Genomic DNA, 16,577 nt, shown 5'->3' with positions numbered 1-16,577 from the left:
GTCATTCAATCGTAGATTGATGTTTGCTTTGGAAAAGTGCAACCTGTATAACTGTAAAAGATCAGGGAAATTATCAAGCAGACAAATCAGCAAAGTCAACACGGCAGACATATGCCGAAAGACTCTCTCGATGACTTTATTTTACGGCAGCCACAGCCACAGCCTCGGGCGCGCATCTGCAGCTCCATCTCGCCATCTTTAGCTGCAGTCCAGGTAACGGCAGTTACTCCGTTTTCAAAAGTCCAGTAACGAAAACACAAGGTAGCCCCGCTCCATCCGCTATGATTGTGCAGGATATTCGAGCACCACTTGGGGCCCACTCCACTCCACTGCACTGAACTGCACTCCACTTCAGCTGCAGTTTCAGCTGGGGCCGTTTGTGGGCCGTTAATTGTCCATCATATAAAGAAACTTTCTTGATATGTCAGCGTTATTTATCCAGAATTGTTCCGCGAATACTGAGAAATGCCGTTTAAGTGTTTTAATTTGACGTGCCTCATAAAGAATGCGGCGGCATTAAGGTTTCCTTTTTCCTTTTTTTGGTGTTTTTCGTTTGGAATTTATAATTGGATAAACGCGTATCCGTGTGGGGATTTTGATGGAATTATTAATATCCAGTTGCTTTAGATATTTGCATCGACTGGGTTCCATTTAGCTTTTCGTTGCAGAAAAAAGGAGTATTTACTTTTATTCGGCAATCTTTAGGTCTGGCAATACCTTCTTCTTGCCTCAGGTATTCTGTCCCTTGGTTACTTCTGCTTTTTAGGTGCTTATCCTCTGTCCCATCCATTCTTGCATTGGGCACTCTCATCTCTAAAGACACAAATGTGTCGGAGAATGCACCAAAACTAAACCGTAGACATTCGCGTATCCGTGTGGATCAGCCATGATGTACGAGATCCCATATATGCGGCACTCAAAATGCACTTCACGTAATTACGCGACTCCTCGCCCCCTGAGACAAACTAGAACACGTCTGTGTCCGATGTACGTGCTGAGCCTGAGGAACTCTTGCTTCGAGCATGTACACCATATGTACTATATGTTCTATATACACGGCAGATACACTGATTTCTGGGCTCGTTTCTGTGTCGCCCTGTGCTGGCTATAAATAACAATGCAGACACAAAAGAAAATGCAACTCAATAATGGCAACAGCAGCGGCAGGACAGTCCCGGTCTCAGTCTCAATCCCAGAGCTGATACTCTATACAATTGAACGGCTTTTGTTGCATAAATCGCATAAAGCTGCAGCAAGAGGCACCAACATTTGTTATGCGATTGCAATCTTTGTGTTGGCGCAAACAAAAAAAGGCGTCGATCGTTGACAATTGTGCAAAAGGCGATGAATATTTATGGCCAGGCCCTTGCAGCAGCATCCGACCCAGCACTGCAGCACTTTAGCACGCCGCCAGTCAATCAGACACTCCGGCCGTCAATCAGTCGTTCACACAGTTTCTGGCGAAAAGAAAGCCAACAATTATAGACACTAACAACAGAAAAAAAGACGGCCAAAGATATGACAACAGGTTAGCGAACCTCCTCCCGAAGAAACATTTGCATGCCGAGGCACACGAGCGACAAAGACAAACAGATGAGAGAGTGAAAGAAAGAGCGAAAGAGAGAGCACTTTCTTGTCGCTACACGCGTCGCCTGCCAAGCCCCAAGCCCCCTACCCCTAACCGAGCCGTGAAAAAACAAACGACTTGAATCTGTATACGCTTACATCGAAATAGGGTACATGCAGTGCGACAAGCAGTTCTAAACTGAACTTCAACAAGCAGTGGAGATAGAAGCAACCAATGCAAGCAGTTTACAGGTGAATCGATTGAATTTTAGCATCGAAGCAGTGGAAAGCAAGGAAATATTGAGGATTTCGGAGTACTTTAGGTAGAAACACAATAGTATTTGGTGGACAAATTTTCCTCTTAGGGTACTACTCTTTTAAGTAAGGGTATCCTGCGTTTCAGCTCAAGTCCAAGTTCCTTATTACAGCTTACAGGTGATGTTTTTTCATTATTTACCTTTATTGCGGCTGTTGTCAACGTGCTTTGGATGCTATCTCTTCCGTGCTCTCGCTCTGCGTCTGAATCATAGCCCGCCCGAGTGATCGGAATCGGAATGGGGTTCGGAGACCACGATGCGTAGTTCACAAACAAGTAATTTCAATATAAATTGTATGTTTTACACATAAATTCGGCCTCTAAAGACACATCAATTTATGGACATAGAGACCCCGGACATGGGCGTATGTTGCACTCGTATAAGCCCGTTTAGTTCAGGTGGGAATGCTCAGAGATTTCTCTGCAGGCGGGATGACTTGTGAAAAGGAAGTCCAGGTCATAAGCAATATGGTAGGCAGGGTAGGGGAATGAGTGGAGTGCGTTGAACTCCCCATCCACGTTGGGTTACGAGGGATGCCATAATTCTGTTTGCTTTGCAATTTGGGTATTTTTATACCCGATACTCAAAATGAGTATTGGGGTATATTAGATTTGTGGTAAAAGTGGATGTGTGAAACGTCCAGAAGGAATCGTTTCCGACCCCATAAAGTATATATGTTCTTGATCAGCATCAATAGCCGAGTCGATAGAGCCCTGTCTGTCTGTCTGTCCGTCCGTCCGTCCGTCCGTCTGTCCGTCCCCTTCAGCGCCTAATGCTCAAAGACTATAAGAGCTAGAGCAACGATGTTTTGGATCCAGACTTCTGTGATATGTCACTGCTACAAAAATATTTCAAAACTTTGCCCCGCCCACTTCCGCCCCCACAAAGGGCGAAAATCTGTGGCATCCACAATTTTAAAGATACGAGAAAACCAAAAACGCAAAATCGTAGAGAATGACCATATCTTTTAGACTGCAGAATCTGAATTGGATCGTATTATTATTATAGCCAGCATCAAGAAAACAATTTCATTTTTTCTCGCCCTGTCTCTCTCTAACACACAGGTAGCATAGGCGGCTTTGCTTAGAGTAAAACATTAGCGCCTAGATCTCAGAGACTATAAAAGCTAGAGCAACCAAATTTGGTATCCACACTCCGAATATATCGGACCGAGACGAGTTTGTTTCAAAATTTCGCCACACCCCCTTCCGCCCCCGCAAAGGATGAAAATCTGGGGATATTCTTAAATCTCAGAGACTATTAAGGCTAGAGTAACCAAATTTGGTATCCGCACTTCTGTTAGATCTCACTATAAATCGTATATCTCAAAATTTCGACCCACCCCCTTCGGCCCCCACAAAGGACGACAATCTGTTGCATCCACAATATTGCAGATTCGAGAAAACTAAAAACGCAGAATCATAGAGAATGACCATATCTATCCGGTTTCTGAATCTGGATCAGATCGGATCATTTTTGTAGCCAAAAGCAAGAAATCAATTTGCAGTGGCTACGCAGCGCCCGACGTCACGCTCAGACTGATTTTCTGTCTCTCTCGCACTCTTTGTCGTGTCGTTTAATATTAGCGGCGTCTGACGGAGGAGAGCCATACTGACTTAGTACCGGGTATAACTGTAGAGTTGCGGTGTCCGCAGCAACTCACAACGTTCCCCCTCGTTTTAAATTTTTTTTTGGAGCCTGTCTGTCAGAGTCTCTGCTGATGTGTTTGCCGTTATTTACAGTTAGGTGGCGGTTCCTTCAGAACTTTCGAGTTCTTTCAAATAATGCGAATATTCACAGCCTTTTATGACTCGAGATCTCATCTCTTTTCCACTCTGTCTCTCTTTACAGAACCACAAAGATGGTGTCGCGACGTAAAATTCTATTACATTCACGCGACGATCTTAATCTTGACCAGACATTCACCCAGCAGGAGGAGGAGGAGGATGTCTGGTATCAGAAGGATAAACTCTACAAGGTAAGTCCACACAAATCACGGAAATCTTCCCCCCTGCAGAAAATACCAAAAAATAGCTGCAACATCCATGCATTTTGTATGGCCCTGGCACGACCATCGCTGCCGACTGACTTCCGCCTGACAGTTAGGGGCTTCTATGATTTGCTTATATTTTCCTGTGGCTGCGGCAGTGGCTGTGGCTCATTCTCAACACGTGCGCGACGACGTCCAAGCCACAGGCCGCATTGAGGTCAGCATGAAACGCACTAAGCTGAGGTTTTGCTTTTGCTTTTGCCTTTGCTGTTGGTGTTGGTGTTTTTCTTAGTTGTTGCTGTAGTTGTTTTTTGTATTGACCAATTGCATTAATTACCGTTAGGCCATAGCATTGCGTTGTGCATTTTTAATTTGCCTATGGGCCAAGGCAGTAAAAAGCACAGCTAAAGGCGAACAGCTCGCAGCAAATGGCCAACACAGCCAACAGCCAACAGCCAACAGCCAAGAGCCAAGAGCCAACAGCCAGTGGGCTGTGGCAGCAGTAAAAATAGTTATGGGTAGCGTAGCCCTAATGTTGGGACAAGCCCAGCGCACGAGCTCAGAGGCAGATGGCATCGTTGCCAGCACAAACACCAAAGAGCCAAAGAGCCAGCGCAAACAACGAAGAGGGAGCGGTAAAGCATAGCGCAGAATATTCAGTGGCAGACACAAAGGACACTTCGGACGAACCACAGCGACAATGGAGATCCTGTCGAGAGGGAGATAGCAGCACAAAGCGGAGCACACATTGCCAGCACACACCAAAAACAGAGAAGCTCTCGCTTCGATTCCGATTACGATTACTATTTCTTTTTCTTTGTGTTTTCTTTATGTTTCTTGTGTGTGGGAATTCCATTGATGATACTTTTTGCGAGTGTGAGTGAGCATAACAGTTTTCTGTGTGCCTGTGTGCTTGTGTGGGCTTTTCAGACCAAATCCATTCCAAGCTGAAAGAGATGCCTAGGCGCTCTTTGAAATGTTTTCGGCTATCTGGAAGCTATCGGAAATGATCTATGGATTTTTTTAAACCATTTTTAGCTATTTCTTTAGCTTTATTGTGCGCTGCTTGGTCCTCTATCAGCCTGAAGCTTCTCTAACTGATTTTCTCAGTGATTTTCTTTGGTTTTTGGCAAGCAGTCACGGCCAACACACACTACACACTCCGCCATCGGGTTAACTGCACTTTATTCATTCGAGCAACCAACCAAAGGGCCGCCCATTAAATTGATGTTTTATTTCTAATGGAGATTTGCATAAATTTCGGTTTGCATCAGCGATTCCAGAGCCAGTGGAGGCCCCGGCCTCACCCCAAAAGTGAAAAGCGTACGTCTGCTGCCTCTCCGTCTCTCTCTCTCTCTCTCTCTCTCTCTCTCTCTCTCTCTGGCCGACTGTGTGTTGCCATTAGCGTGAGCGTGGCATCTATATAATTCCGTTTAGCCCGGGCCCCTGCCACACAAAGGCGTCTCACAAAATTTGTATTTCCCATGATGGAAACGGCAACAAATTATGTCTGAATTTTCCTTTTGTCGTTGCTCCCCTTTCAAGCCCTTTGATTTGCTTTTTGCTGGGGGCACTTATTGGGCAATCCCTGTAGTTGTCGTTGCCTGTTGGTTGTTGCTTGTTCTTGTTTCGTTTCTGTGCTATGTATATTCAATATTGCTTACAAATTTATGGTCTGGGAAATCCCCCACCATCGTCATCGCCATTGCCATAAGAAGACAAAACAAAAGACTTGGGCAACGAACTGCTGCTGCTGCTGCATGCCCCATGCTGCATGCAGAATAGAATTCTCTGTGGCTGTGTCTTTTGTGAAAATGAAAGTTTTTCTTTGGCTGGTTTTCGCTTTTGTCGCTTGCTGTGGCACCCGTTCACCTGGTTTCGGTTTCGGTGTCGGTTTGGGCCAGGCCTGAACAACAGGATTTTCCGTTGGCGTTGGCTCAACGCCGGAGCAGGAAAAACCACTAACACACACACATGGGAGGCTTGAATAAATTCGAATAAATTCAATGGAAACGTTGCTGCAGTTGCTTTTTGTTTGTTTGTAGTTTCTTTCTGGTTTCGGGTTTTCTATGGATGCCGCACTTCATCAATGTCCCAGGACCAATTGAATTTCCTGCTCATTTATTGATTGATTTACCTTTTGACGGAAGAGTCGCCCCGTGGCGACTCCATTCGAAAAGTCACTCCAGCGCTGCTTTTGCCTGCTTTTGCATGGAATTTGCATAAATTATATAAGGGTTTTGGGTCCCCATCGGCGGCTATCAGCAGGCAGATGAGGCCTTTGCTTGGCGGCCGAAAATGTGGATGTGGGTTAACCAAACACAAAAACGAGTGGGGAAAATAATAAACACATCAATGAACTTTCGGACATGACTCGTGGGGGCATTGAGATGCAACCTGTCACAAAAGAACACATCAAAAATGAATCTATCAAGACCATAATAATTTGAGGCGATTGTATCTACAGAGAGCTTCCAAAGAGTCGGAAAAAACCCTATAGAAATCATTTTATTAAATGTCAACTCGGATCCACCAGCAGCAGAGGCTCCTCAAGCCTCCTCTTGAGAGTCGTGACAGCAAAAGTTCAACAACATTTTACAAGAAAAAGTGCAAGCAGCGGCAAAAAACCACAAAGATTCTCAGCTTCGTCTGCTTCTCGGCTGTGGTGTTCGTTGTTGCACGTGTTGCAAGCCGATCAGTGTGCCACAGAATAATAGACTTTAATTACGCCCCGAAAATGCGGTCTGCCGGAATCACAGAAATTCTTCGACCAACATATGTCATGTTTCCACAGGGTACAGGGTATTTGTGGGGTAGATAGAGCTGTTCCACATCTATGTATATCTCGTTCTAACTTGTTTCTGGCCTTAATCTCTTTCATATGCTAATGGGTACGCCCGAATCATGATTAATATGAATGCAAACCCGTTCGTTGGGGTTCGATTTAGTTCACGAATCGAATGCCATACGAAACTTGTTACCAGACTGGCCAAAAATCAGCATTACGTATACGTATAGGAGAACACGCGCTGGGCATGTGGCATGGCATGGCAGTGGCTGTGCCTGTGGCTGTTTCTGTTGAAACTCAGGACTAATTAAAAGCCACAAAACAACTTCAGATGAACTTCGGCATTTTGAGGTCGTCTGTTTTGTGGGCTCTGGCTCTGCACGGCCTAGAAATATGAGCATTAACCAGTTTTTGGTCGACACTTGAGCCTACAAGATTCTTGGCAAAGTGAAAACCTGAAGTGAATCTGCCCAAAGAACAACACAACGAAAATGAAATCAAAAGTGCTTCCAAGACCCCAGCAGCACTCGTCTCAATCCGAGTGTGTCTCGATACAAGTTCGCTAACGCAGAGCATCCGAAAAGGTTAACAAGTTTTACTACATGATTTATTTGCATTTTTAATGTGTGTGCGCGCCTCTGATCATGAAGCTCTGATGCTGTTGCTGATGGTGGATCTAGCGCTCTGAGTCTCAAAAGACGCAGCCAAAAGCCAAAGTCGGAGCCCCAGCTCGAGACCTGCCTAGACAAGTTTTGCCCAAAAAAATAATGAGAAAAAATGAAGTAGAATTGTGGCCAAAAGCCAGAGCCAAAGCCAGACATTTGATGTTTACTGTGCTTGGTTTTTCATATTTAATTTTTATTATAACCCAAAAGAAAAACGAGGGGGAACGTTGTGAGTTGCTGCGGACACCGCAACTCTACAGTTATACCCGATACTAAGTCAGTATGGCTCTTCTCCGGCAGACGCTGCTAATATTAAACGACACGACAAAGAGTGCGTGCGAGAGAGACAGATAATCAGTCTGAGCGTGACGTCGGGCGCTGCGTAGCCACTGCAAATTGATTTGTTCCTATTGGCTATAAAAATGATCTGATCTGATCTAGATTCAGCAATCTGATAGATAAGGTCATTATCTATGATTCTGCGTTTTTAGTTTTCTTGAATCTGCAATATTGTGGATGCAACAGATTTTCGTCCTTTGTGGGGGCGGAAGGGGGTGGGGCGAAATTTTGAGATATACGTTTTAAAATGAGAACTAACAGGAGTGCGGATACCAAATTTGGTTACTCTAGCCTTAATAGTCTCTGAGATTTGTGAATATCCCCAGATTTTCATCCTTTGCGGGGGCGGAAGGGGGTGTGGCGAAATTTTGAAACAAACTCGTCTCGGTCCGATATATAAGGAGTGTGGATACCAAATTTGGTTGCTCTAGCTTTTATAGTCTCTGAGATCTAGGCGCTAATGTTTTACTCTAAGCAAAGCCGGCTATGCTACGTGTGTGTTAGAGAGAGACAGGGCGAGAAAAAATGAAATTGTTTTCTTGATGCTGGCTATAATAATAATACGATCGTATTCAAATTCTGCAGTCCAAAAAAATATGGTCATTCTCTACGATTCTGCGTTTTTGGTTTTCTTATATCTTTAAAATTGTGGATGCCACAGATTTTCGTCCTTTGTGGGGGCGCAAGTGGGCGGGGCGAAGTTTTGAAATATTTTTGTAGCAGTAACATAACACAGAAGTCTGGATCCAAAACATCGTTGCTCTAGCTCTTATAGTCTTTGAGCACTAGGCGCTAATAGGGACGGACAGACGGACGGACGGACGGACGGACGGACGGACGGACAGACAGACAGGGCTCAATCGACTCGGCTATTGATGCTGATCAAGAATATATATACTTTATGGGGTCGGAAACGATTCCTTCTGGACGTTACACACATCCACTTTTACCACAAATCTAATATACCCCAATACTCATTTTGAGTATCGGGTATAACGAGGGGGAACGTTGTGAGTTGCTGCGGACACCGCAACTCTACGGTTATACCCGATACTAAGTCTGTATGGCTCTCCTCCGTCAGACGCCGCTAATATTAAGCGATGCGAGAGAGACAGAAAATCAGTCTGAGCGTGACGTCGGGCGCTGCGTAGCCAGTGCAAATTGATTTCTTGCTTTTGGCTATAAAAATGATCTGATCTGATCCAGATTCAGCAATCTGATAGATATGGTCATTATCTATGATTCTGCGTTTTTAGTTTTCTTGAATGTGCAATATTGTGGATGCAACAGTTTTTCGTCCTTTGTGGGGGCGGAAGGGGGTGGGGCGAAATTTTGAGATATACGTTATATAGTGAGATCTAACAGGAGTGCGGATACTAAATTTGGTTACTCTAGCCATAATAGTCTCTGAGATTTGTGAATATCCCCAGATTTGCATCCTTTGCGGGGGCGGAAGGGGGTGTGGCGAAATTTTGAAACAAACTCGTCTCGGTCCGATATATTTGGAGTGTGTATACCATATTTGGTTGCTCTAGCTTTTATAGTCTCTGAGATCTAGGCGCTAATGTTTTACTCTAAGCAAAGCCGCCTATGCTACGTGTTTGTTAGAGAGAGACAGGGCGAGAAAAAATGAAATTGTTTTCTTGATTCTGGCTATAATAATAATACGATCCAATTCAGATTCAGCAGTCTAAAAGATATGGCCATTCTCTACGATTCTGCGTTTTTGATTTTATCGTATCTTTAAAAATGTGGATGCCACAGATTTTCGTTTTTTGTGGGGGCGGAAGTGGGCGGGGCGAAGTTTTGAAATATTTTTGTAGCAGTGACATATCAGAGAAGTCTGGATCCAAAACATCATTGCTCTAGCTTTGATAGTCTTTGAGCATTAGGCGCTGAAGGGGACGGACAGACGGACGGACTGACGGACGGACGGACAGACGGACAGACGGACAGACAGACAGACAGACAGGGCTCAATCGACTCGGCTATTGATGCTGATCAAGAATATATATACTTTATGGGGTCGGAAACGATTCCTTCTGGACGTTACACACATCCACTTTTACCACAAATATAATATTCCCCAATACTCATTTTGAGTATCGGGTATAAAAATGAAATAAAATATGACCGAAATTGTGGGCATGTTGGTTACTGGGCTAACGGCTTTGTTTATGACGGTTCTTTGTTCGGGTTGATTTAGCGTCGGCCAGGCCGAGTCTCGAGGGAAACCGCCAGGCCGTTAGGTTTGGATTTTTCCTTTGAATATGCAAACAGTGCAAACATCATATGTGGTAATGAAAGGCGATGAAACACTGCTATGGGCAAAAACAAAATACATGGCATGGGCATGATGCGGTTGATAAGGGTTGGTTTTTCTTCTGTTGTATCTGAAACTCCCTCAAAGAGTGCCTCTTTCGATGTTGATCAAGTTATTGGAATAGTATTCATGGAATTCAGCTTACAACTGTAAGCCCGGTTTATAGACACAGATCTAAGGCAGAAATGTAAAATATTTTCAAAGTGCACTTAAGCATGACGCAAGCCCAGAGGAGAGCAAAGCCGAGCATAGCAGACAAAGCTGCAATCAAACGCAGCTTGCAGCACTTGAAATATCTATGCATATAAGTACTCGACTCGTGTACATAATATATATAAAAAGAGACTTCAAACAGAGCAGAGCAGTGCAGCGGCCACCAACGAAAAGCCGTATCGTTGTCTATAATTTTATGTCTTACTGCAGCACCACAAATCGCGAGCTATGGCTGGGGCTGGAGTCTGTCGCTGGGTCTGGCTCACTGTTCGTGTCAGCATTTGCTCCGATTTGATTTTAACTTTTATTTAACAAACTGCAAACACACACAGAAACACAGACGGACGCTTGTAATGGCAGGCAGCGACAAAAGCAACAACAAAACAAAAGGGAACGTTGTGAGTTGCTGCGGACACCGCAACTCTACGGTTATACCCGATACTAAGTCAGTATGGCTCTCCTCCGGCAGACGCCGCTAATATTAAACGACACGACAAAGCGTGCGTGCGAGAGAGCCAGAAAATCAGTCTGAGCGTGACGTCGGGCGCCGCGCGGCCACTGCAAAATGATTTCTTGCTTTTGGCTACAAAAATGATCCGATCTGATCCAGATTCAGCAATCTGATAGATATGGTCTTTATCTATGATTCTGCGTTTTTAGTTTTCTCGAATGTGCAATATTGTGGATGCAACAGATTTTCGTCCTTTGTGTGGGCGGAAGGGGGTGGGGCGAAATTTTGAGATATACGTTTTATAGTGAGATCTAACAGGAGTGCGGATACTAAATTTGGTTACTCTAGCGTTAATAGTCTTTGAGATTTGTGAATATCCCCAGATTTTCGTCCTTTGCGGGGGCGGAAGGGGGTGTGGCGAAATTTTTAAACAAACTCGTCTCGGTCCGATATATTAGGAGTGTGGATACCAAATTTGGTTGCTCTAGCTTTTGTAGTCTCTGAGATCTAGGCGCTAATGTTTTACTCTAAGCAAAGCCGCCTATGCTACGTGTGTGTTAGAGAGAGACAGGGCGAGAAAAAATGAAATTGTTTTCTTGATGCTGGCTATAATAATTATACGATATGGTTGAGATTTTACACTCTAGAACATATAGTCATCCTCTACGATTCTGCGCTTTTGGTTTTATCGCATCTTTAAAAGTGTGGATGCCACAGATTTTCGTCCTTTGTGTGGGCGGAAGTGGGCGGGGCGAAGTTTTGAAATATTTTTGTAGCAGTGACATATCACAGAAGTCTGGATCCAAAACATCGTTGCTCTAGCTCTTATAGTCTTTGAGCACTAGGCGCTGAAGGGGACGGACAGACGGACAGACGGACGGACGGACGGACGAACAGACGGACAGACGGACAGACAGACATGGCTCAATCGACTCGGCTAGTGATGGTGATCAAGAATTTATATACTTTATGGGGTCGGAAACGATTCCTTCTGGACGGTACACACATCCACTTTTACCACAAATCTAATATACCCCAATACTCATTTTGAGTATCGGGTATAATAAGTAAAAGCAAAATAAGCAAAAGCAAAATAACAATAAACTTAAAACGCAAGCGCCCAATAAGGCCGTTCACTTTGGCAAACACATAGGCAGACACACACACACACACACACCGCTAGATAGACAGACAGAGAGAGAGAGAGAGGGAGAGAGATAGAGATCACGATGGAAAGTGAAAATTGCCAGCATTAGTGACGGTCGGTCTGTTTTTTCTTTCATTTCTGTGCAGTTAGGGGTTTTTTGGTGAGATTTCCCGAAGGAATTTTTATCATAAATCGTAACCCATTTATTCATTGAAGAACTTTCAACTATCGACTATCTTTAAAACTCTTATATTACATCTCTTCCATCAGGAACACATACAGGAAGTGCTGGACAAATGGACCCAAATCGATGATGAGATCTGGGCCAAAGTAATTGTCTTTGAGCGGAATCGACGTGTGGCCAAGGCATACGCACGTGCCCCGGTGCTGACCATAAATGGGTCCGACGACGGTTTCGACGGCATGCGGTGAGTAGTTAATCCCCATTCCCCTGCCGATCACCCCCACCGCCACACTTCCATAATTAACGGTTATTGCAAGGCACAGTGCCACAAGCAACAGAAAAACCAACAAAAACTCGCCAAATCGAAAACATATTAAACATGATCAAACAATGCCTTTGAACTTGGCTAAAAAACAAAACAAAAACGAGGGGGAACGTTGTGAGTTGCTGCGGAGACCGCAACTCTACATTTATACCCGATACTTAGTCATTATGGCTCTCCTCCGGCAGTCGCCGCTAATATTGAACGAAACGACAAAGAATCCGTGCGAGAGAGACAGAAATCAGTCTGAGCGTGACGTCGGGCGCTGCGTAGCCACTGCAAATTGATTTGTTCCTTTTGGCTATAAAAATGATCTGATCTGATCCAGATTCAGCAATCTGATAGATATGGTCGTTATCTATGATTCTGCGTTCTTTGTGGGGGCGGATGGGGGTGGGGCGAAATTCTGAGATATACGTTTTATAGTGAGATCTAACAGAAGTGCGGATACCAAATTTGGTTACTCTAGCCTTAATAGTCTCTGAGATTTGTGGATGCCCCAGATTTTCGTCCTTTGCGGGGGCGGAAGGGGTTAAGGCGAAATTTGGACACGAAACGGTCAAGGTCCGATATCACAGGAGTGTGGATACCAAATTTGGTTGCTATGGCTCTTATAGGTTCTGAGATCCTTGAACTCATATTTTGCAATTGGCAAAACAGACCATGAAACCTGTGTGTTAGAGAGAGACAGAGCGAGAAAGAATGAAATTGTTTTCTTGATTCTGGCTATAATAATTATACGATCTGGTTGAGATTTTACACTCTAGAACATATAGTCATCCTCTACGATTCTGCGTTTTTGGTTTTATCGTATCTTTAAAAATGTGGATGCCACAGATTTTCGTCCTTTGTGGGGCGGAAGTGGGCGGGGCGAAGTTTTGAAATATTTTTGTAGCAGTGACATATCACAGAAGTCTGGATCCAAAACATCGTTGCTCTAGCTCTTATAGTCTTTGAGCACTAGGCGCTGAAGGGGACGGACAGACGGACGCACGGACGGACGGACAGACGGACAGACGAACAGACGGACGGACGGACAGACAGACATGGCTCAATCGACTCGGCTATTGATGCTGATCAAGAATATATATACTTTATGGGGTCGGAAACGATTCCTTCTGGACGTTACACATCCACTTTTACCACAAATCTAATATACCCCAATACTCATTTTGAGTATCGGGTATAAAAACGAGGGGGAACGTTGTGAGTTGCTGCGGACACCGCAACTCTACAGTTATACCCGATACTAAGTCAGTATGGCTCTCCTCCGGCAGACGCAGCTAATATTAAACGACACGACAAAGAGTGCGTGCGAGAGAGACAGAAAATCAGTCTGAGCGTGACTCGGGCGCTGCGTAGCCAGTGCAAATTGATTTGTTCCTTTTGGGTATAAAAATGATCCGATCTGATCCAGATTCAGCAGTCTGATAGATATGGTCATTATCTATGATTCTGCGTTTTTAGTTTTCTCGAATGTGCAATATTGTGGATGCAAAAGATTTTTGTCCTTTGTGTGGGCGGAAGCGGGTGGGGCGAAATTATGAGATATACGTTTTATAGTGAGATCTAACAGAAGTGCGGATACCAAATTTGGTTACTCTAGCCTTAATAGTCTCTGAGATTTTTGGATGCCCCAGATTTTCGTCCTTTGCGGGGGCGGAAGGGGTGTGGCGAAATTTGGACACGAAACGGTCAAGGTCCGATATCACAGGAGTGTGGATACCAAACTTGGTTGCTCTGGCTCTTATAGGTTCTGAGATCCTTGAACTCATATTTTGCAATTGGCAAAACCGACCATGAAACCTGTGTGTTAGAGAGAGACAGAGCGAGAAAGAATGAAATTGTTTTCTTGATTCTGGCTATAATAATTATACGATCTGGTTGAGATCTTACAATCTAAAACATATAGTCATCCTCTACGATTCTGCGTTTTTGGTTTTATCGTATCTTTAAAAATGTGGATGCCACAGATTTTCGTCCTTTGTGGGGGCGGAAGTGGGCGGGGCGAAGTTTTGAAATATTTTTGTAGCAGTGACATATCACAGAGGTCTGGATACAAAACATTGTTGCTCTAGCTCTTATAGTCTTTGAGCACTAGGCGCTGAAGGGGACGGACAGACGGACGGACGGACAGACGGACAGACAGACATGGCTCAATCGACTCGGCTATTGATGCTGATCAAGAATATATATACTTTATGGGGTCGGAAACGATTCCTTCTGGACGTTACACACATCCACTTTTACCACAAATCTAATATACCCCAATACTCATTTTGAGTATCGGGTATAAAAACGAGGGGAACGTTGTGAGTTGCTGCGGACACCGCAACTCTACAGTTATACCCGATACTTAATCAGTATGGCTCTCCTCCGGTAGACGCAGCTAATATTAAACGACACGACAAAGAGTGCGTGCGAGAGAGACAGAAAATCAGTCTGAGCGTGACGTCGGGCGCTGCGTAGCCAGTGCAAATTGATTTGTTCCTTTTGGGTATAAAAATGATCCGATCTGATCCAGATTCAGCAGTCTGATAGATATGGTCATTATCTATGATTCTGCGTTTTTAGTTTTCTCGAATGTGCAATATTGTGGATGCAACAGATTTTCGTCCTTTGTGTGGGCGGAAGCAGGTGGGGCGAAATTATGAGATATACGTTTTATAGTGAGATCTAACAGAAGTGCGGATACCAAATTTGGTTACTCTAGCCTTAATAGTCTCTAAGATTTGTGGATGCCCCAGATTTTCGTCCTTTGCGGGGGCGGAAGGGGGTGTGGCGAAATTTGGACACGAAACGGTCAAGGTCCGATATCACAGGAGTGTGGATACCAAATTTGGTTGCTCTGGCTCTTATAGGTTCTGAGATCCTTGAACTCATATTTTGCAATTGGCAAAGCCGACCATGAAACCTGTGTGTTAGAGAGAGACAGAGCGAGAAAGAATGAAATTGTTTTCTTGATTCTTGCTATAATAATTATACGATCTGGTTGAGATTTTACACTCTAGAACATATAGTCATCCTCTACGATTCTGCGTTTTTGGTTTTATCGTATCTTTAAAAATGTGGATGCCACAGATTTTCGTCCTTTGTGGGGGCGGAAGTGGGCGGGGCGAAGTTTTGAAATATTTTTGTAGCAGTGTCATATCACAGAAGTCTGGATCCAAAACAACGTTGCTCTAGCTCTTATAGTCTTTGAGCACTAGGCGCTGAAGGGGACGGACAGACGGACAGACGGACGGACGGACAGACAGACAGGCCTCAATCGACTCGGCTATTGATGCTGATCAAGAATATATATACTTTATGGGGTCGGAAACGATTCCTTCTGGACGTTACACACATCCACTTTTACCACAAATCTAATATACCCAATACTCATTTTGAGTATCGGGTATAACGAGGGGGAACGTTGTGAGTTGCTGCGGACACCGCAACTCTACGGTTATACCCGATACTAAGTCAGTATGGCTCTCCTCCGGCAGACGCCGCTAATATTAAACGACACGACAAAGGGTGCGTGCGAGAGAGACAGAAAATCAGTCTGAGCGTGACGTCGGGCGCTGCGTAGCCACTGCAAATTGATTTGTTCCTTTTGGCTATAAAAATGATCTGATCTGATCCAGATTCAGCAATCTGATAGATATGGTCATTATCTATGATTCTGCGTTTTTAGTTTTCTCGAATGTGCAATATTGTGGATGCAACAGATTTTCGTCCTTTGTGGGGGCGGAAGGGGGTGGGGCGAAATTTTGAGATACACGTTTAATAGTAAGATCTAACAGGAGTGCGGATACCAAATTTGGTTACTCTAGCCTTAATAGTCTCTGAGATTTTTAAATATCCCCAGATTTTCGTCCTTTGCGGGGCGGAAGGGGGTGTGGCGAAATTTTGAAACAAACTCGTCTCGGTCCGATATATTAGGAGTATGGATACCAAATTTGGTTGCTCTAGCTTTTGTAGTCTCTGAGATCTAGGCGCTAATGTTTTACTCTAAGCAAAGCCGCCTATGCTACGTGTATGTTAGAGAGAGACAGGGCGAGAAAAAATGAAATTGTTTTCTTCATGCTGGCTATAATAATAATACGATCCAATTCAGATTCCGCAGTCTTAAAGATATGGTCATTCTCTACAATTCTACGTTTTTTGGTTTTCTCATATCTTTAAAATTGTGGATGCCACAGATTTTCGTCCTTTGTGGGGGTGGAAGTGGGCGGGGCGAAGTTTTGAAATATTTTTGTAGCAGTGACATATCACAGAAGTCTGGAT

At 44.2% G+C, this 16,577-nt stretch overlaps 1 protein-coding gene across 2 annotated transcripts in view; it reads left to right on the top strand.

The window, feature by feature from the left end:
• LOC117192708 overlaps positions 1 to 16,577 on the top strand; it is a 71,097-nt gene that overhangs the window by 37,180 nt on the left and 17,340 nt on the right. For both annotated transcript variants that reach the window (XM_033397444.1, XM_033397446.1), the window contains exons 2-3: positions 3,735 to 3,861; positions 12,070 to 12,227. In XM_033397444.1, the coding sequence (XP_033253335.1) occupies positions 3,745 to 3,861; positions 12,070 to 12,227 (275 nt within the window). In that variant the 5' untranslated portion in view covers positions 3,735 to 3,744. The remainder of the gene's footprint in view (positions 1 to 3,734; positions 3,862 to 12,069; positions 12,228 to 16,577) is intronic.

The sequence above is a fragment of the Drosophila miranda genome, assembly GCF_003369915.1.
Source record: "Drosophila miranda strain MSH22 chromosome Y unlocalized genomic scaffold, D.miranda_PacBio2.1 Contig_Y2_pilon, whole genome shotgun sequence".
NCBI lineage: Eukaryota > Metazoa > Arthropoda > Insecta > Diptera > Drosophilidae > Drosophila > Drosophila miranda.
Note: the sequence above shows the minus strand (reverse complement) of the source record. Positions and strands in the feature narration are given on the sequence as shown.